Below are 22,451 nucleotides of genomic sequence, written 5' to 3' on the forward strand. Positions count from 1 at the left end.
ACCCACGCGGACACGGGGAGAACATGCAAACTCCGCACAGAAAGGCCCTCGTCGGCCACGGGGCTCAAACCCGGACCTTCTTACTGTGAGGCGACAGCGCTAACCACTACACCACCGTGCCGCCGTCGCTTATGTCATTGATTAATAATCTGCTTATTGTTTTATTATCAATGTCATTGGTGAAAATATTATCAATGAGATGGTGGCAAGGAAAAACTCCCTCAGATGACATGAGGAAGAAACCTTGAGAGGAACCAGACTCAAAAGGGAACCCATCCTCATTTGGGTGATAACAGACAACGTGATTATAACATTTTTAACAGTTTTAACATGAAGTCAGTTTCGTTGATGTTATAACTCTTCATTGATGGAAACTTGAGTGCAAAACTGTTCATGACAACTGCAGTCCTAAAGTTAGCGAGTCAATTGTAGTCCTCAGCCATAAAAGCATTACTGTAAGAGTCCAGAGTGTCTTCCAAGTGTGACTTTCAACTGTCCGTATGGGGCCATCCTCTACAGGAGCGATGTGATGAGACTCCAACCAGACATAGGGCATCAGGATGGATCAGGCAGGTCCGAGGAGCAGAGGAGCACTAGGATAACTATCCTTTTTTTCTATCCTTACTGTACTCCTTCCTATTGTTTTCTGTATAAATCGTCGTGTATTTTATATATTTTTGAACATGGACTCTTATTTTGTACCTCTTGAATGGTGAGGAACAAGTCATGCAATTCTTCTGAGTTTTTCTTTACCTGTTAAATGTGGCTGTTTGCCATGCCCTGATACATACTTTGTATTTGAAACACATGGAAATGTAGCCAATATCTAGTAAAGGCTTTTTATACTTATTGCGTGAGTACTTCAGTTTTTTTTCTTCTTCTTTTCCAGAGATTCTTAGAGGCCCAATCTGATAAGCACCCGGCATTTTTACAAGAATTTTTAGAATTTTTCTGACCCAGGTAAACATTCCCTTTCTTCTTCTCTGTGTTTTATTAGTTTTTTATTTATATGAAAAGTAACATGGAGGCGGCACGGTGGTGTAGTGGTTAGCGCTGTCACCTCACAGCAAAAAGGTCCTGGGTTCGAGCCCAGCAGCTGGCGAGGGCCTTTCTGTGTGGAGTGTGCATGTTCACCCCGTGTCTGCGTGGGTTTCCTCCGGGTGCTCTGGTTTCTCACACAGTCCAAAGACATGCAGGTTAGGTTAATTGGTTGCTCTAAATTGACCATAGGTGTGAATGTGAGTGTGAATGGTTGTTTGCCTCTGTGTATCAGCCCTGAGATAACCTGGTGACTTGTCCAGGGTGTACCCCGCCTCTCGCCCATAGTCAGCTGGGATAGGCTCCAGCTTGCCTGCGACCTTGTAGGACAGGATAAGCGGCTACAGATAATGGATGGATGGATGGATGGATGGAAAATTAACATTACACATATACTGTAGCATGAGCATAATCATGACCATGACATGTCACTCACCTAGGGTTGATTTATCTTAACCAATCCACCTACCAGTATGTTTCCTCCCACCCTCCAAAACCAGGAGGGGCCCCAGAGGAGGCCTACACAGATACAGGGAGAATGCTCCACGCAGACAGAAATACAAGGTCAGGATCAAATCTGGAGCTGTGAGGAGACACCGCTACATACTGCACCATATCACAAGTTCAATTATATTCAGGTTTATTTATACAGCGATTTTAACAATGGATAGACTATAGAGGTAGATTTTGATCCTTAATGAACTAACCAGAGACAGTTATTACTAATGACTAAATAAGTAAGTAATGTGTGTGTGTTAATATACTAAAATAGTAAAATACTGAGTGAAGGGGTGGTGTGATGAAGTTGCCTTGGCAAAGTTGAATATTTTCCTCAAACAGCACAACCCAAAGTATTTTATTCCTCTTATATGGCAGTGATTTTAATATTTGTTAAAGAATATGTTATACCTTTTATTCATTTATAGAGTAGTTACAGTTCATTGCAAAATGTCAGTAAAACAGGTTAGTTCCTGTTTTCACTTATCATGGATATAGTCGTTCTCTCACTAGCCTCTATTTTTCTCTTTCTCTTAAAGTTAACAAAAACAAACAAATAAAAAACGCAGCTTGTCATACTGTAGAAAAACTGCAAACCATAAACTCTTCTGTCCTGAAGATCTTAACATTACACAGCTTTACCTCTGACTGTTACAAAATGCTGCAGAGTTCTTCAATTAATGTTAAATAAATCTATGCTTACAGAAAACTCCACCATAGCAACATTTCAATAATAATAATAATAATAATCTCATTCATTCATTCATCTCATTATCTCTAGCCGCTTTATCCTTCTACAGGGTCGCAGGCAAGCTGGAGCCTATCCCAGCTGACTATGGGCGAAAGGCGGGGTACACCCTGGACAAGTCGCCAGGTCATCACAGGGCTGACACATAGACACAGACAACCATTCACACTCACATTTACACAATAATAATAATAATAATAATCAATTTATGTGAAAAGTCCAAAGTACAAGTCCCTGTGAATGAGCTGTTACTATAGAAATGAGACCATGTTAGAATGAACTCAATGTAAACCTTCTCTCACACTGAACAGGGCTGGGTTTCCCAAAAGTCTCTTAATGCTAAGAGCATCTTAACTAGGAGAGAGAGTGTTCATTGTGCTGCTTGCTCTATCATTTAACGATGATCTTTGTGCTGCGGTGCTTTTGGGAAACTCAGGCCAGATCAATAACACTGGGTGTGTGATAAAACACAACATTACACTGATGGTATAGAAAATATTTCACTATAGTGTTTATTATATGTTTTATATATCGAGAGGATATTACACAGCCTTGTAAAGATATGAATATAAAACCAGATTTAACATGTAACACAAAGTCAGAATGTAGAGAAACTTTCTCATTGTTTTGAGGTTTATTTTGAGAAAGATTTAATGATTACAGATTTAATCTCCCTCTACACTGACAGATCATCACAATCTGTCGCAGATATATAACAATTTATTTACTGCGATGTCATTATACTAGTGTATCACAATACTAACAATATCACTCATACACTCACCGGACCCTTGATTAGGAACACCCATACACCTGCTGTTTTACGCAGTGATCTAATCAGCCGATCCCTTGACAGCAGCACAGTGCATAAAATCATGCAGATACAAATCAAGAGCTTCAGTTAATGTTCACTTCAAACATCAGAATGGGAAAAATTGTGATCTCAAAGTGTGACTTTCACTGCGGCATGGGTGTTGGTGCCAGATGGACTGGTTTGAGTATTTCAGAAACTGCTGATCTCCTGGGGTTTTCACACACAAAAGTCTCTAGAGTTTACACAGAATGGTGTGAAAAACTAAACAAAAAACATTTTTGAGCGACAGTTCTGTGGGTGGAAACAAACGCCTTGTTGATAAGGGAGGTCAGAGGAAAACGGCCAGATTGGTTTGAGCTGCCAGGAAGGATACTCATAGCAACTCATAGTAACTCTTTACAACTGTGGTGAGCAGAAAAGCATCTCAGCAAGCAACAGCAGAAGACTACATTGAATTCTACTCCTGCCAGCCAAGAACAGGAATCTTAGTATCAAGAACAGGTTCCTATTAAAGTGGCTGCTGAGCGTATATCATAATTTTATGTCATTATATGTACAGGTACAGAAGAACACTGATGATATAAAGATTTTAGATTACTGTTGCATTTCATCACACTGATTATATACATAAAATGATATCTTTTATATGTATAGTACAGGGTGTCTGAAAAGTCAGGAACCAATGAAAGTAAAACGATGTATACTTAAATTTGTATTTTTTATTTACAATAAATTCTGTACATGTTTACTTTTACACTCGACTCTTTTTCCCAGCTGCTGTTCATGTTTTTATGGATTTTGCTGAACGTATTTGGATCAACATATTTGCTCAACGTATTCCCATTGGTTGCTGACTTTTCGGACACCTTGTAGATTTACTACATTTGAAAAATGTATTACAGTAGCAATGTCCTTGTGTGTGTGTGTTTTGGAGATTTTACACCATGGTGTATGTGGTTGTCACCAAAGTAACATCAGCATATTGCACTGCAACACACACACACACACACACACACACACACACACACACACACACACACACACACACACACACACACACACACACACAGAGTTGTCTCTTTTGCAAGATTGTTGCATATGCTGTATTTAAACAGTCACGTTTCTCCCAATTGCACACAAACTTCCTCTGTGCATTTTCACACCAAACATCTCTTTGTGTTTCAGTACTATTTATAACGTGCCCTTGTCTACTTCCCTTAACAACTCAAAAGTGTATAACATCTCCATCCCTCAAGTGCAGCAAAGTATTCTGGCTTATACATCACTGCAATAAGACTCTGTGTTTTATGTCTAATAAAGGGTATTCAAAAAGTTAGGAGCCAATGAGAGTTAAACTACAAATACTTAATTTTACATTTATTATTTACAATGTATGCCCTACATGTTCACCCTTACGCTCTATACATTTTCTCAGCTGCTGTATCATGTTTTTGCAGATTTTGAATGGAAGTGGATGAGGGGAAGTAGATGAGAGCACATCACCACTACAGAAATAAGGGCGTGATTGTTTTCCCTTGCAGGATGATATGTAATGAAACTGTAATAACTGAAGAGTTAAATACAGAGCACCTTGTAGAACCATTTTTGTTGTGAAAGTCAGTATGAGGCATGAGCATTAAGTGTGCTGCATTTCAGAGTCCTGAAATATCCTTTGCATAAAATTTGTACATTTTCTGCAAACTAATAACAAAAAAGTAAATGCATAGAATGGATTTAACAGCCAAAAATATGTTTGCATGAATCACACTTGGGCCTTTTGCACTTGACAAGCTGTGATTAGGTGTGGGTTTTTTTTTTCAGGACATTTCTGATGTTTAGGTTTTGGTGTTTGTGGCTTCTCAGGCACTTTGTCAGTTTCTCTGTTCTCATGTTGCAGTGTTATAGTTTTTACATTGTTTTGTTGGGCCGTTGATTTACTCTCATTGTCTTGTGCTGATGTTTTTTTTGGCGGAAACATGATGGGGGAATACTCCACTCGCTCCTCTGTGCCCCTCACTTTCTCTCCGGCTCGGTTTGGAAAGTCCAGAACACAGTAATCAACACAGGTAATATCAGGTATCACCTGTACACACACACACACACACACACACACACACACACACACACACACACACACACACACACAGTAAATGAGTGCTGTACAATGATTAATGTGAGTATGATGAGTATGATGAGTGGTGGATCTTTGCTCTTTTACCTGTGGTCCTGATGTGGAGTTCACAGTTGGAGTTTTGTCTGTAAGTAAATTTCATATTTCAATATTTTAACTCTCACACTTTCATAAATTTAGACTTATTTCTACAAAGCAAAATGCTGTCTCATTTACACCATCTCTGTTTCCTGTGTGTGTGAATGCAACCACAACCATGTTACCACGGCAACAAGTTTCAGTAAGCGTGGTATAGTTTCCTCTCATCATTTATTCATCTTTTTTCTGTTATTAGTGTCCTCACACATTCTACAGTATTCCATAACACATTTCACACCATGTTCAACTGTATTTACTATATTAATTCATAGCACATCCTACACGATGTTCTATAGCACACGTTTCGATATATTCTATAACGTGTTTGAGATTATATTCCATAGCACATTGTACACTAAATTTTACAACATGCTTGGCACTTTATTCCATAATACATCCTACACTATATTCCATAACACATTCTACATGAAATTTTAGAACATGCTTGACACGTTATTCCATGACACATCCTACACAATGTTCTGTAGTACACTCTTCAATATATTCTATAACATGTTTGACACTGTATTCCATAACACGTTCTATACTACAGTGGTGCTTGAAAGTTTGTGAACGCTTTAGAATTTTCTACATTTCTGCATAAATATGACCTAAAACATCATCAGATTTTCACACAAGTCCTAAAAGTAGATAAAGAGAACCCAGTTAAACAAATGAGACAAAAATATTATACTTGGTCATTTATTTATTGAGGAAAATGATCCAATATTACATATCTGTGAGTGGCAAAAGTATGTGAACCTTTGCTTTCAGTATCTGGTATGACCCCCTTGTGCAGCAATAACTGCAACTAAACGTTTCCGGTAAATGTTGATCAGTCTTGCACACCAGCTTGGAGGAATTTTAACCCATTCCTCCATACAGAACAGCTTCAACTCTGGGATGTTCGTGGGTTTCCTCACATGAGCTGCTCGCTTCAGGTCCTTCCACAACATTTCGATTGGATTAAGGTCAGGACTTTGACTTGGCCATTCCAAAACATTAACTTTATTCTTCTTTAACCATTCTTTGGTAGAATGACTTGTGTGCTTAGGGTCGTTGTCTTGCTGCATGACCCACCTTCTCTTGAGATTCAGTTCATGGACAGATGTCCTGACATTTTCCTTTAGAATTTGCTGGTATAATTCAGAATTCATTGTTCCATCAATGATGGCAAGCCGTCCTGGCCCAGATGCAGCAAAACAGGCCCAAACCATGATACTACCACCACCATGTTTCACAGATGGGATAAGGTTCTAATGCTGGAATGCAGTGTTTTCCTTTCTCCAAAAAATAACACTTCTCATTTAAACCAAAAAGTTCTATTTTGGTCTCATCCGTCCACAAAACATTTTTCCAATAGCCTTCTGGCTTGTCCACGTGATCTTTAGCAAACTGCAGACGAGCAGCAATGTTCTTTTTGGAGAGCAGTGGCTTTCTCCTTGTAATCCTGCCATGCACACCGTTGCTGTTCAGTGTTCTCCTGATGGTGGACTCATGAACATTAACATTAGCCAATGTGAGAGAGGCCTTCAGTTGCTTAGAAGTTACCCTGGGGTCCTTTGTGACCTCAACGACTATTACACGCCTTGCTCTTGGAGTGATCTTTGTTGGTTGACCACTCCTGGAGAGGGTAACAATGGTCTTGAATTTCCTCCATTTGTACACAATCTGTCTGACTGTGGATTGGTGGAGTCCAAACTCTTTCGAGATGGTTTTGTAACCTTTTCCAGCCTGATGAGCATCAACAACGCTTTTTCTGAGGTCCTCAGAAATCTCGTTTGTTCGTGCCATGATACACTTCCACAAGCATGTGTTGTGAAGATCAGACTTTGATAGATCCCTGTTCTTTAAATAAAACAGGGTGCCCACTCACACCTGATTGTCATCCCATTGATTGAAAACACCTGACTCTAATTTCACCTTCAAATTAACTGTTAATCCTTTTAGGACTTGTGTGAAAATCTGATGATGTTTTAGGTCATATTTATGCAGAAATATAGAAAATTCTAAAGGGTTCACAAACTTTCAAGTACCACTGTAAATTCTACAACGCACTCTTCGCTATATTCTGTAACAGGTTCTACGCTACATTCCATAGAACATTCTCCACGCCAAATTCATTTCTAAAATTTGGATGGAGGGCTTTGGGCCAAAAATAAATGCTGATGTTCTGTGAAATTACAATGCATTAAAATCTATTATATTTTATAGAAAATTAACATTCGAAATGTAAAATAAAATTTCAAAATAATAAAAGCAGTACTCTTTAATCCACTTAACAGTAATTGTATTAATTTGTAGAGATGATTGTCAAAAAATTGAACACCCATATGCTTCTTTTTGGGACCATAAACATATTTTAAAAGAAAGGACACCTTTCTGACAGAAAGTGCATACAACTCAAGATGCTTTAGAAAATTAAGCTGAAAACAGCTGTACTGTCCACGTTTGTAATCAAGAGTGGAAATTTGATTTCAGCTTAAAAAACTGACAAAAATTTAAAGTTAGATATCATAGTGACAACACTGAATTTAAAAAAAAAATCAATATTGGATATTATATTTAGGGCTGCAACAAAGCGTACTGCTGAGAGTTAAGTGTAACTAGCGGTTAATTGCCTTCTCATTTCCATCCTTGCAGCTATACTGAGAATGTTTCATTTTGTCGTGATGACAGATTTTATATTTGTTCAAAATGACACTGTCTGCAAATGAGACAAACTGCTGTTGAATTTATTTTTGAAAAACAAATAGTTGTCTTGCCAATTTTCATTTAATTTTGCCTGGCTGACTCAGCAAGTGACATAATATACATGCACAGCACATGGGTGTTTCTTTAAAAAGAATAATATTAAAATACCCTCTATACTTTAGATGAGCAATACTTTATGATTATCACTCCCTTCTGTTGTTGTGTAAAAATGTATTGAAACAAAATATTGAAAATGTAAAATGGAAGAGAGAGAGAGAGAGAGAGAGAGAGAGAGAGAATACCGTAATGCTTCATAGAAAAGATGTATGTGATTTAATATGGAAGCTTTTCAGGACTGTGCTGTACATTGCTATAAAACTGATTATATACTTTTTAGCTACACAAAAATTGATGTTTTATAGTCAGTACAGTTAGGAATTTCCAACACTTTCAAAATAAAAGGAGAATATGCATGAAATTGTTAAATACCATGGCAGGCCAATTTGGCCTGCGGGCCCCAAATTGGTTGGTCCTGTTCAACACTATATTCCATACACATTCTACACAATGCTGTATAACACACTGTACCCTATAATCTGTATCACATTCTACATTATATTCTGTTATGTTAAATTCTACATTGTGTATTTAGATTATGTCAGAATGCAGGCACTCACGGATGTACGGTAAGTGCAGGGGAGAGCGGGGATGCAAACAGGAAGCATAGTCAAATCAGTAAGCAAACTCGTAGTCAGAAAGCATGCAGGGGTCGGTCGATCGGCAAACAGAATAGTAGAGAGCAGACTAAAGAGTTAAACGGTTAAACATAGCAAAGGTTCAGGAAACTAGATGCAGACAGACAGACAGGAAAGGCTCAGTATGACTGGGTAAACACAGAACAATACTTCGCACTGAAGGTATGTGAGGGAGAGGTTTAAGTAGCACTGCTGATTAACAGTTAACGACAGTCAGCTGAACTTAATAAGAGGGAGACAGGGGTGCTGTGAACTTTGGATGTTATAGTCTTGGGAAGCCATGTTTGTAGTTTGGTTAGAGTTTCAACTCACAACAACAATACTGACAGTATTTAGCTGCAGTGTATATTTGTATAGTTCTCTTGTTCTAACAAGAAAAAATTATAATATGACATGGGTGGCTGTTGACAAAAGTTTATACTATTTCAACAGCCACACACACCTTACATCAATAACTGTAGTAACTATCCATCCATCCATTATCTGTAGCTGCTTATCCTGTACAGGGTCACAGGCAAGCTGAAGCCTATCCCAGCTGACTATTGGTGACTATTGGTGCAAGAATCAACTGCAAGGATTATCAGCCTTCCAAACACAGCAAAGTCTGCTCCAATCATTTTATAAGTGGTAAGTTGTTTAAATAAACAATCAATTGTGTTTAAGTTTGTTTTTGGAAACCAAAACATCGTGTAAACAATCTCTGGAGAATGCCTAACTGGAACCACTGAGTGTAAGTTTACATTGTAATGTACACTTAATATCGCTCATTTGTCACGTTTCTATTTGACACTTGTCACTTCACTCATGCAAGGGTCTCATCTCATCTCATTATCTCTAGCCGCTTTATCCTTCTACAGGGTCGCAGGCAAGCTGGAGCCTATCCCAGCTGACTACGGGTGAGAGGCGGGGTATACCCTGGACAAGTCGCCAGGTCATCGCAGGGCTGACACAGAGGCGACCATTCGCACCTACGGTCAATTTAGAGCCACCAATTAGCCTAACCTGCATGTCTTTGGACTGTGGGGGAAACCGGAGTACCCGGAGGAAACCGATGCAGACATGGGGAGAACATGAAAACTCCACACAGAAAGGCCATCGCCAGCCGCTGGGCTCGAACCCAGGACCTTCTTGCTGTGAGGCGACAGTGCTAACCACTACACCACCGTGCCACCCTGTAGTAACTATTGTTTGCAAATTCTTTTTCTATTATATATAATTGTGCTAAGCCTTTTAGTACATTTTCTTTCTCATATTATATACTGTGTGTGAATAAAGTTGAACTGAATTGGAATTGGATTCTGGAACACATTCTACACCATCTTCTGTAACACATTCTACAGTATGTTCTATAATACACTCTACATTATATTCTGTAACACATCCTCCAAAATGTTCTACAGTATAATACATTCTACACTCTTCTGTAACACATTCCACAGTATGTTTTATAGTACACCCTACACTATATTACATGACACATTCTACACTATATTCTTTAACACATTTAATACAATGTTCTATAACACACTTTACACTATATTCTGTACACATTCTACACTATTTTCTACAACACACTATTACATTCCATGACATATCCTACACTATGTTCTAAAACACGCTCTACACTATATTCTGTAACACATTGTGCGATATATTCCACACATTATATAGGTCAACCAAGAAAAACAACAGAGCTGTGAAGAAAACCCCCAAAACAACCATGACATCAACAACAATCTCTAGGGATGAAGGTGTCACAGTCCACCATTTGAAGATAAATTGCAGAGCAGAAATAAAGAGGCCAGACTGCAAAACAAACTACTCATAAGCAGTAAGAATCTCAAACCCAGATTGGTATTTACAGAAAGAAATGATGAAAAAAGAGGAGATGAGCCACAAAATTTCTGGGACCAATATTAACCCTGGCCAAAGTGATGGAAAGGCCAAAGTATCAAGAAAGAAAGGATAGGCTCCTGATCCAAAACATACAAGCTCATTGGTAAAGTATGGTGGCGGTCGTGTCATGGTTTGGGCTTGCATGGCTGCTTCTGGAACAGGCTCACTAGGCTTTATTACCTCACCCGGGATGGAGTCCACCGGGGTGAGGTATTGTTTTCAGTCGGGTTTCTTTGTTTTTTTGTTAATGATATTACGGAAAAACAGCTGGATCAATCTTCATGAAACTTTCAGGATAGATGGGCATTGGTCTCAAATAGAACCTCAAACATTTTGGGGGTCATCCAGTCAAGGTCACCAAAAAGGTCAAACTCGTTTTTGTTGTGTCTGCTGCCTCATATAGAGGCGCTAGCCACTATGTCATCGTGATGCTAGAATGTACGAGCGTAACAATCACACACTGCGCATGCGCATACATGCGTTCCAATTAAAATGGCCGGTGAGTGTATACAATTCAGTTCACCATTCAAAATAAATGGACTAGACTAAAGAAATCGCTTTCAGACATGTTTATGCTTATTACAGAGGGAAAGTGTGTTCCACTGAGCTTTAGCGCTGGGCCTTTTCCGGGAATTAAGAATTTCGGTCCTGGTGACAGCGTGTGTATGTCAGCCTCGGTTTGGAGGTTTCAGTTTCGGAAACTAAGAGGTAAGAGTAGAATAATATAAATTATTTTTTTTCGCGGTCCGGTTTCCATCAAATCGCGCGCTCTGATTGGCTCACAAGCGGTCCGAAATCCTACGATCCGGACCCTGGTTATGGATCTTTGGCAACTCGCTTGTTCACAACAACAACAAACGTAGTAGCAATTTTTTGTCAACATTTTTGTCGCCTAGATCAGGGAAGTGATCTAGATCAAGTTTTCTTTTTGGAAAATTCTGAGCTAACGTAGCTTGTCAAACAGGTTTTTGATGAGCTTGTAGCAGGTTTGTTCTAAATATGGTTTCCCTTTCAGGCGCTCTCATTTTCTGTTAGAATTTGGTAAAGAAAAAATTAAATATATTATTTACCAGCTTCAGGTCGGTCTGTATCGTAAAATACCGTGACCTCGGCCCAGAGGCCTCAGTCAGTATTTTCAAGACCTCGGTCATGGTATTTCACGATATGGACCTCCCAGCTGGTAAATAATATATGTACAGACACTTGGTATATTTTACTTCTTTGATTTTAAAAAATTGTTCATTTTTGGATTACGCTTCATTTTTGTGGCTACTGCCTCATAGAGTAAACACACACACACACACACACACACACACACACACACACACACACGTGCGTATATATGCTATATTTACTGTATGGACATAATAAGCAGTAGCTACATGTACCCATAGGGTACCTATTTTTTGTGTGATATCTTCCTTCATATTCATCATAAGTCATACTTGCCAACTTTTCAAAATTCTCATGGGGGAGAAAAGTGCGTGAATGACATTTTCAATTGGACGAGGGTATGATGCGCGGTTGAATTGATAAAAACAGTGGATCCCAATTAATTGCAAACCATTTGAAATTTATACAATTAAAGAGTTTTTGAATTGTTGATATTGTTCTATCAATTACTATAGGTTATGGGATTTATGTATCAGGCATGAGAGAGCTCAGAGTGAAAAATCTGAAATAATACTCGTCTTGAATTTTAATATAATAACAATGAAAGGGAAGTCTGCTTAAATCAGATTTTTAGCTGAAAAATCTCATGCCTGAATATTGTATACATACAGAGACCCACAGAAAATAACACAAAGGTCATTCCGTGTGAAATCATCAGATTTTCCAAAATCTTCCCGGGTCACCGACTCGGATTCTCATGATTTTTTTTTTTTACAAGTACCCACATATGTCTGATGAACACATGCTAAATATTTCTGCTTAATTCCAAGTAGTTTTTTTAGATATAATTTTTTAATAAGGGTACCCACAATCCTATTTTACACTCGCGAATGCATTTTGAGCTTTTTTTTTTTCATTTTTAAAAGGCATTATCTCAGCTAAAAATGCAGATATAAAGCTCAAATTTGGAATACACCCTATTTGGGCACCCCAGATACAGCAGTAAATTTCAAAAATGGGATACAGAGCTAATTTTTCAGTCTGTAGCCTCACAAAAATGGCAGTTTGTCCATTCTCGCAAAAAATTACAAAATTTCAAAGAGCTGTACTAAAGAAGGGATTCAATGGATAATCTTCATATTGTAGAATACACATATCTGAGGTACTAGTTATACTGTATGTGTGTAAAACATTGTGGTCATAACTTGAAGGGTTTTGAATTATTGACTTGAAAATCGAACATGATTGTAGAATGTCAAAAATAGGCCTCCAGTCTCTTTATGATTTGACCATGTGGGCAAGTGCTCAGCCACTTCATAATTTTTTTGTGGAGAGCATATTGATATACCAACTTTATGTCAAAATTTTTTTATCTAGCTCAAATGCCTTCATAGTGAAAAAAATTTGCAATGTAGGGTACCGTAACATGGCGCGAACCAATTTTGAACCTGTATTTGCATATTCAGAAAGCAATATATCAGCTCTGAATGGAAGCATAAAGCTCAAATTTGGTATTTACAATATTTGGCACCTCAAAATAATGGATCAACTTTGAAAGACAGATTACTGAGCTTATTTTTTCTTTCATGGCATCATAAATTTAGCAATTCAGTCATCATCGCAATATTCAATTGATATTATAGAAACAATATGCCTGGTAAAAAGGGTTTTTATTCTACAATTAGTATAAAATAAACATTAATAACCATCATCAGATTTACTTTGTATAATTACAAAAAACAGCAGAAATACAAAGTTTTTAACAGTACTTGACAATACTTAAAATTCTTCAGCTTCAAATCCATATCCAAAGCACTGATCAATATATATATAGTTCTATACCTATAGATAGTTTTCACATGACGTCACAGAGTCGGGGATTCCCTAGTGGCAGCCATCTTGCGGGTCAAGCTTACTGTATGGGTCACTGAGCACACATTGTAACGCATGAGTACAAAGTCTTCAAAATAACCCAAGCAGGCTATTTAAAGCTAGCAATGGTGCACACCTGTTGTATTCACGGCTGTCATAATAGGTCAGATGATGACGTCAAGCGGAGCTTTTATGGAATTCCCACTGTACGGGAGCACGAAGGCGAGCAAACAAAGAAACTCAGCATACAAAGGAGAAATCTATGGCTTGCAAGAATCAACTGCAAGGATTATCAGCCTTCCAAACACAGCAAAGTCTGCTCCAATCATTTTATAAGTGGTAAGTTGTTTAAATAAACAATCAATTGTGTTTAAGTTTGTTTTTGGAAACCAAAACATTGTGTAAACAATCTCTGGAGAATGCCTAACTGGAACCACTGAGTGTAAGTTTACATTGTAATGTACACTTAATATCGCTCGTTTGTCACGTTTCTATTTGACACTTGTCACTTCACTCATGCAAGGGTCTCATCTCATCTCATTATCTCTAGCCGCTTTATCCTTCTACAGGGTCGCAGGCAAGCTGGAGCCTATCCCAGCTGACTACGGGTGAAAGGCGGGGTACACCCTGGACAAGTCGCCAGGTCATCACAGGGCTGACACATAGACACAGACAATCATTCACACTCACACCTACGGTCAATTTAGAGTCACCAGTTAACCTAACCTGCATGTCTTTGGACCGGAGCACCCGGAGGAAACCCACGCGGACACGGGGAGAACGTGCAAACTCCACACAGAAAGGCCCTCGCCGGCCCCGGGGCTCGAACACAGGACCTTCTTGCTGTGAGGCGACAGGGCTAACCACTACACCACCGTGCCGCCCTCATGCAAGGGTCATTTTTGAAAAACATTTTAGGTCTATTCTGTATGCAGGGATGCAAACAGCATGCCTTTTGGCGGATGCCACCTTTTTCACGGCTGAATCGCGCAGATCCGATTTTTTTTTTTTAGGGGGGGCGTTGGAGTGTCTGATTATAATTTCAAAGTAAATTCTGTATTAAAATGACTAAATAAGCAAATCCGTTACAATCCATGAAACATAGGAAGTATAAGGATGAGAAAAAAAACAGTGAATCGGAAAGCTGCGCACATTTGCGCAGCTTCGCGCAAATGTGCGCAGCTTTCCGATGCAAAGTAATATTGCACAGTATTCATAATAGTAGTAAGACAGTTTCAGTAAATAAAATACATGAGTGTGCCAAGTGATTGATAATTAAAAAATAGGTTCAGATCAGAAAATTCCAGTGTTTACATACCTTGGCTGTAATTAGGACACGACTGTCACTTGTTTTTATATGGTGGACTTCACGGACCCAGCCACAGACAAAATAATTGTATGATTCCAGCGACTTGTATGCTTTGAGGTCGTCAAGTGTGTAAGCACTTTTACTATTCACGAAATAGTTCACAATATCAGGGTACGATATGGATGGCAGCCCTGCACAGTCACTTGAAAATGCATCTTTGTCCACTTCGTAGGGGTCAATTCCCCCAATCAAGGCCAGTTTGGCTGCATACCGTTGTCGTGAGATGTCGTCCAATGTATCCATATACTTCCATTTGCTTGATTTTGCCGACATTGATCTTTATTTTAGAAAACTGACCATATAACTTTATAAATTCGTCCGAGATAACGTAGCCGGTAATGGCGATGGTCCTTTGTTTGCCCCACAATATGGCGGCTGGAGGGCGTTCCCCGGAATGCCGTGACGTCAGTGAAAACTATCTATATATGTATTATATATACATGTACATGTACTGTATATCATGTGTCTAATGGGAAGATTTTTCCAAGAATTTCACAGTAGTTTTCAACTTTTGAATTTCAGGAAAATATATTTAACTTTTTTTAAGTCTGTTTCAGCAAGCTTGTATCGCCTGCCACTAGCGTCAGCTACGGGGCACATAATATGCTGGAATGGCACCCAGCACTCGTCCTTTTGGTTTTCTGGAGGCCAAGAAAATTTGTTTCCTCTGTGTTCTTTCATAAAGTTAACATAAACATCCTGTTCATCATCATTCCTTTGCATGATGTTTCCTATATACCGACTATTATCATAAATACAAGCAATGTATCTTCCAGGTTGGTAAAGATTAACATCAACAGGCAGAGTGGCAGGCTGATCTTGTGTCTGCTGGCTGGTTGACTGTTCAATTTCTGACCCTATGTAAACTGAAGTGTACATATCATCTCCAGATACTCTCCTCATTTCCATTTTATTAGCAGATTGGGGTATGAAGGAGTGATGTGATCGAGTACCTGCCACCTTCTTTGTCAAGCTGAAGCACTCATCAAGTGAAAAAGATGAAGCATTGTACTGAATATTCTGAGTTGTGACAAAGAAAAAAATGTGTTTTGTCCACATTGCTGGCTGCCCAGTTGTACATTCCCTCAGCTGTAAGAATTCCAGCATATTATGTGCCCCGTAGAAGCACCACTGATAGCTGACGCTAGTGGCAGGCGATACAAGCTTGCTGAAACAGACTTAAAAAAAGTTAAAGATATTTTCCTGAAATTCAAAAGTTGAAAACTACTGTGAAATTCTTGGAAAAATCTTCCCATTAGACACATGATATACATGTATATATAATACATATATAGGTATAGAACTATATATATATTGATCAGTGCTTTGGATATGGATTTGAAGCTGAAGAATTTTAAGTACTGTCAAATACTGTTAAAAACTTTGCATTTCTGCTGTTTTTTGTAATTATACAAAGTAAATCTGATGATGGTTATTAATGTTTATTTTATGCTAATTGTAGAATAAAAACCCTTTCTTTTTACCAGGCATATTGTTTCTATAATATCAATTGAATATTGCGATGATGACTGAATTGCTAAATTTATGATGCCATGAAAGAAAAAATAAGCTCAGTAATCTGTCTTTCAAAGTTGATCCATTATTTTGGGGTGCCAAATATTGTAAATACCAAATTTGAGCTTTATGCTTCCATTCAGAGCTGATATATTATTTTCTGAATATGCAAATACAGGTTCAAAATTGGTGCGCGCCATGTTATGGTACCCTACTTTGCAAATTTTTTTCACTATGAAGGCATTTGGGCTAGATAAAAAAGTCTTGACATAAAGTTGGTATATCAATATGCTCTCCACAAAAAAATTATGAAGTGGCTGAGCACTTGCCCACATGGTCAAATCATAAAGAGACTGGAGGCCTATTTTTGACATTCTACGATCATGGTCGATTTTCAAGAGTCAATAATTCAAAAACCCTTCAAGTTATGACCACAATGTTTTACACACATATAACTAGTACCCCAGATATGTGTATTCTACAATATGAAGATTATCCATTGAATCCCTTCTTTAGTACAGCTCTTTGAAATTTTGTAATTTTTTGTGAGAATGGACAAACTGCCATTTTTGTGATGCTACAGAATGAAAAATTAGCTCTGTATCCCATTTTTTAAATTTACTGCTGTATCTGGGGTGCCCAAATAGGGTGTATTCCAAATTTGAGCTTTATATCTGCATTTTTAGCTGAGATAATGCCTTTTAAAAATGAAAAATAAAAAAGCTCAAAATGCGTTCGTGAGTGAAAAATAGGATTGTGGGTACCCTTATTAAAAAATTTATATCTAAAAAACTACTTGGAATTAAGCAGAAATATTCTGCATGTGTTCATCAGACATATGTAGGTACTTGCAAAAAAAAACATGAGAATCCGAGTCGGTAACCTGGGAGGCACCTGATGATTTCACACGGAATGACCCACAAGTGATGCTTTAGAAGAATGTTTATCATTTCTTAAAATAGTCACAGTGAATGAAAGTTTTATTGGATTGCATCAAATGTGTTTTCCTTCTGTAAGCTCATGTAAAAATACAGAGAGCTTAATAAGATTTGACCAAAGTAGTAACAACTCAATTAAATAAATACTGCACTGTCTTAGTACTACTAAAATGCATCTCTCTCACTAAACACTTTCCAACAGAATTTTTAAAAGGCACTAGAAATACTATCAAAATCCTATCGGAATGCATCAAAGGAATTTGCTCATTTGCAAATTCAAACAAAATTGAAAAATGGCACTATAAATACTACCATACTATCAAAATATACTCCACAAAGAAATTCACTCGAATGCAAAATTTTAGTCCTACCAAAATACACTCACTAATAATCTTTCACTTAAAACCTCAAAACTCTATCAAAATCAATCACTTTCCAGATAATTCACTTGTAAACTTTCACTTAAAACTTTCAAACATAAATTTAAAATAGCACTAAGATGCTACCACACTATTCAAATACACTCACCAAACAAATTCTGTGTCATGCAAAATTTCACTAAACACTTTAGAAGTTGTACAGTTTGTTTCTGAAATAGAATGGAAGACTAGTTTAATTTCACACTCAAATGTCCATTATATTCTGATTTAAGGTATCTTTATCTTAAAATGTGTAACTGGCTGACCAAACATTTGCTTATCCATGGAAATTCATTCTCCCATGCAACCTGGTATTTGCATTCATATTTTTGCCGTTTGGTATTGGGTTTAATGGCCATGATGAATGACTGCTTGTAAACAATGTCGGACAGCCTGGGTGAATCCATAGGGGTGAATCCTACATTACGGAAGTGACTGTCGTTCTGTTCGTTGATTGGTTAAAAACGTCAGTTGACGTCAGCAGTTTCTCATACGATTCTGATTGGACAGAATATGTTAAGGGTGGCGAGATGTGGTGAGTTAGGATCCAATAGCAGAACACAAATCAGAAAATCCAAAGAATTAAAAAAAAAAGATTTAATTAAAGTCTAAAAAAAAATAATCAACAAACAAAAATAATCCAAACAACAATGAGGTAGACAAAGTGCTAATATGAAAAAAAACCATGAAAAATAGTTCAGACAACAACCATAGTGCAAAAAACAAGAAAAAAATATAACAAAACGTGAGTACAAAAAACTGTGGCTAAGACCAGGCAAACCAGAGAGCAAAAATCAGGAAGCAAAAAATGGCACAGAGACGACATGAGAAGCAGACAAGACATTCTGGCAAAGTCCCCTTCTGAGAATCATAGACATATAAACATAGACGCCGCCTTCTGCGTAGAATCATACGTCATCCTCGCCGCCATATTGGATGTGGCAAAGTGGAGATTCTTCAACCGTCTCTGGCATAGACATATAAACATAGACGCCGCATTCTGCGTAGAATCATACGTCATCCTCGCCGCCATATTGGATGTGGCAAAGTGGAGATTCTTCAACCGTCTCTGGTATAGCGTCTAGACAGTAGCCGAGAATAAAGATGCCTCATTCATGTGCTGCGTTTAACTGTACCAACAGGTTTACCGTCCAAACGAGATCACATGGGATTACTGTACCTTTCACAGGTGAGACTGGAAAAATACTTTTCATTGTATTTGGTCATTATAACGTAATTTTACGAACAGATTTTTCTGACTTTGTGGCTAATATGAAGTCTCGCGCATAATAGCCGCTCGGTAAAACCTGTCTCCAAACAACAAAGTATTTCCTTCGTAACTACGCTGATTGTTGTTAGTTGCTTAGCTAACTTTTCACATACAATGTAGGTTTCCCAAAAATAAAGACATGAAAAAGCAGTGGGAGACAGCTGTCCGACGGGAAGGGTTTTCTGCTACTCCGTCATCCATGCTCTACAGTGAACACTTCAGAACGGAGGATTTTGACAGAACAGGTCAGACAGTCAGGATCAGAGAGGGAGCTGTTCCTTCAGTCTTTAGTTTCCCAGCTCATCTCCACCGGGTAGGTGTATAGTTATAAGCAGTGAGAATTAGATAATACAGTGCCACATTATGATGAACGTTTTTGAACGTATGATGAATGTTTTTAACCTTTCTGAATGTGAAGCAATCACATGGAGCAATCCCATTGTAATATGGTTTAATTGAATTTTTTCCATATAGCACTGTATATTGCAAAAATTGTTTTTGGAGACATTTTATAGCCTATCTGCACGGCATTTAATGAAAGTGATGCGGAGACAGCACGGCATGGCTTCAGCAGCATAAGCACAGCACATTATTCTACACGATCCCCGCTGAGCTCCAAAACATGCCTTGATGTGTAGATATCGTTAGTAGCCTACGATAGTAGCAGCGGAATAAAAAAACAAAAAAACAACAACAAAAAAACAAGTTTCCGATAGCTTGATTCCGGTAGGCCTGCTGCATGTTGAGGAAATTTAGATCACACCTCCCACGGAATATTGACGGGTATTTCGCACACTATTTATAACCATCACGTTAAAAGTTATATATGTTGTTTTGATGCCTGTTTGTTTCCCAAATATATACGTGTGTGTCTTAATGGGTGAATAAAAGGCATCGAGTTAAATATTATTGTAGAAAGGGGCTTTATGAAGTTCAGTCCATTTACTTGCATTGGTTTACGGGGAAGATTTGCCACATCCAATATGGCGGACACTCTGACGTATCCCAGCAACGGGGCCACCAGCTCAATGCCACGTCTATGTTTATATGCTGAGAACGGCCTGTGACCAGGAAGTGAATGCCGGCAAGATGGAAGTCCTGTCCCGGATCAGGATTGCACTGAACTGGGAGATAGTAAATCTCCGGAGTGGAAGTCCGGGGCGGATCATGACAAAATCGGGAGTATTTTTTAACTTGGCGGTAGGGATTTCCCCAAAACCGGGAGATTATCCAGTTTGAGACAGAGGCTAAAATCGGGAGGGTTGGCAAGTATGCATAAGTGCTACCAGGGCGAGGTTTGTTTTGCCTGGCAACACTTGTTGATGATGTAACTTATGATGGTAGCAGCAAAATGAACGCAGAAGTCTGCAAAAACACTCTGCCAATTTACAGAGAAATGCCTTCAACCTACTTTGGAGGAACTTCATCATGTAACACCATAATGACCCAAAATACACTTCCAACACAACAAAGGACTTCATGAGGGGGAAAAAGCATAAGGTTTTAACTCATCTATATGTAAATATCTAGAAATGAAAGCAGAAATTCTGATCAACTGTCAGAAATTTGATCTCAAACCCAAATGTCTTCAGGGTATAGTAAAAACAAACAAACAAAAAATTGGCCTTGCTGTTTCAATACTTTTAGAGGGGACTGTATATTCCATGATGTACACTACATTCTGCAACACATGCTACACTGTATTTTATAACACACTCTACCCTATGCTGGTTAAAGTAGTAAATGACTAAGTACTGGCCTCAGGGGTGTGAGTTCTTACTTGTGTGGCTTGATCTCAATGTGGCTTTTGGTATAGGAGTTAACACAAAGGCTCTTTCCTGGCTCAGATGTTATTTGACTGATCATTATCAGATCATTATCAGACTTCTCTACGAATCCAAATGTAAAGTTTGTGTTCCACGAGGTTCTAGTCCAAATGTTCTTTTCTCTATATATGGTACCTATATTAAAATTATTTGTAAAAATTTAACTATCAGTGCTATGCTGATTATACACAGCAATGTTTCAGCAAAGTTCATGACATAAAGATCAAGTTAATTCCATTTCAGTTCCAGGCTAGAACACACACACACACACACACACACAAAAAAAATGTGGGTGAATACTTATTCACCGTGATGCAGTTCTGTACCTGTTTTCCTCCTGTAGTTCCAGTAAAATGAGCCAAGCAGAACAATCATCATCAGCGCAATAACAACCAGCACTGAAACAAGCAGCAGTATGCTGGGCTTTTGTTTTGGTTGAACCGGGACAGATGTCTGATTGAGTGAGGCAACTGTAACAGAAAATAAACACTATCAACAGCATATTCAGCTTCATATCTGTCTGACTGTCTGTCTCTGTGTGTCCCCGTCTGTGTATGTGTGTGTATATATATATATATATATATATATATATATATATATATATATATTAGTGCTGTCAAGCGATTAAAATATTTAATCGCGATTAATGTAGCGACTGTCATAGTTAACTCGCGATTAATCGCAATTTAATTGCACATTTTTGTCACATGAAAAACCATTGTAATTCTCTTATCAGCATAAAAAAGTGAATGGGCTTGCTCACCGTTCGAACTACGGGGGTACTCGGGGGATCCGAGATCCCCTGAAACAGACATGAGATCCCTTGAAAACATGATTTGGGAAATGGTGGGGGGTCTCTAAAATATTGGCAAAATGATGTTTATTGACATAGCAATCATGTGTAACGGGAAGCATTTGCATATCCGAAGTGTTGTGTTTACATCAAAGATAAAATAAACCGATATGACAACGACTGCTGCTGCCAGGTTGGGGGCACAAACTAGTAGAAAGGAAGTGTGCCAACAGTGGAGATCCGCGCGATGGAGATCCGCGGTGGAGCGCGCGCTTGTCTCAGAGCGCGCGATGGAGATCCGCGCTCTGAGACAAGCGCAAGTACACACACACACACACACACACCCAAGGGAAAAAAAGGGACCCCCCGAAAATATTGGCATAGTTCAAACACTGGTTGTACCAATGTTTTTTTTTTTTTTATTGCAGAGCATAACACGTCTTGTCACAGCCACTGCAAAGTTGGGCTGGAGCCACCGTTGGGAAAACGAAACCTAAGCCGAGCACAGCGCCCTGCCCGCGCTGGTTCTTTGGGGGGAGGGCAGAGGACTCTGGCTGTGCGGGGCGTGGCATTACAGTCTAGCTGCTATCGTTTTTCTAAGCAAAGTCTCTGTTCCAAGTTCCT

At 38.5% G+C, this 22,451-nt stretch overlaps 1 protein-coding gene across 1 annotated transcript in view; it reads right to left on the minus strand.

The window, feature by feature from the left end:
• Positions 1-2,823: 2,823 nt before the first annotated feature.
• LOC132898815 (uncharacterized) overlaps positions 2,824-22,451 on the minus strand; it is a 29,898-nt gene continuing 10,270 nt past the window's right edge. The window contains exons 3-5 of the mRNA XM_060940480.1: positions 21,361-21,504; positions 5,317-5,354; positions 2,824-5,181 (exon numbers count right to left, since the gene is read on the minus strand). Coding sequence (XP_060796463.1) covers positions 4,861-5,181; positions 5,317-5,354; positions 21,361-21,504 — 503 coding nt within the window. The 3' untranslated portion in view covers positions 2,824-4,860. The remainder of the gene's footprint in view (positions 5,182-5,316; positions 5,355-21,360; positions 21,505-22,451) is intronic.

This window comes from Neoarius graeffei, chromosome 15, assembly GCF_027579695.1.
Source record: "Neoarius graeffei isolate fNeoGra1 chromosome 15, fNeoGra1.pri, whole genome shotgun sequence".
NCBI lineage: Eukaryota > Metazoa > Chordata > Actinopteri > Siluriformes > Ariidae > Neoarius > Neoarius graeffei.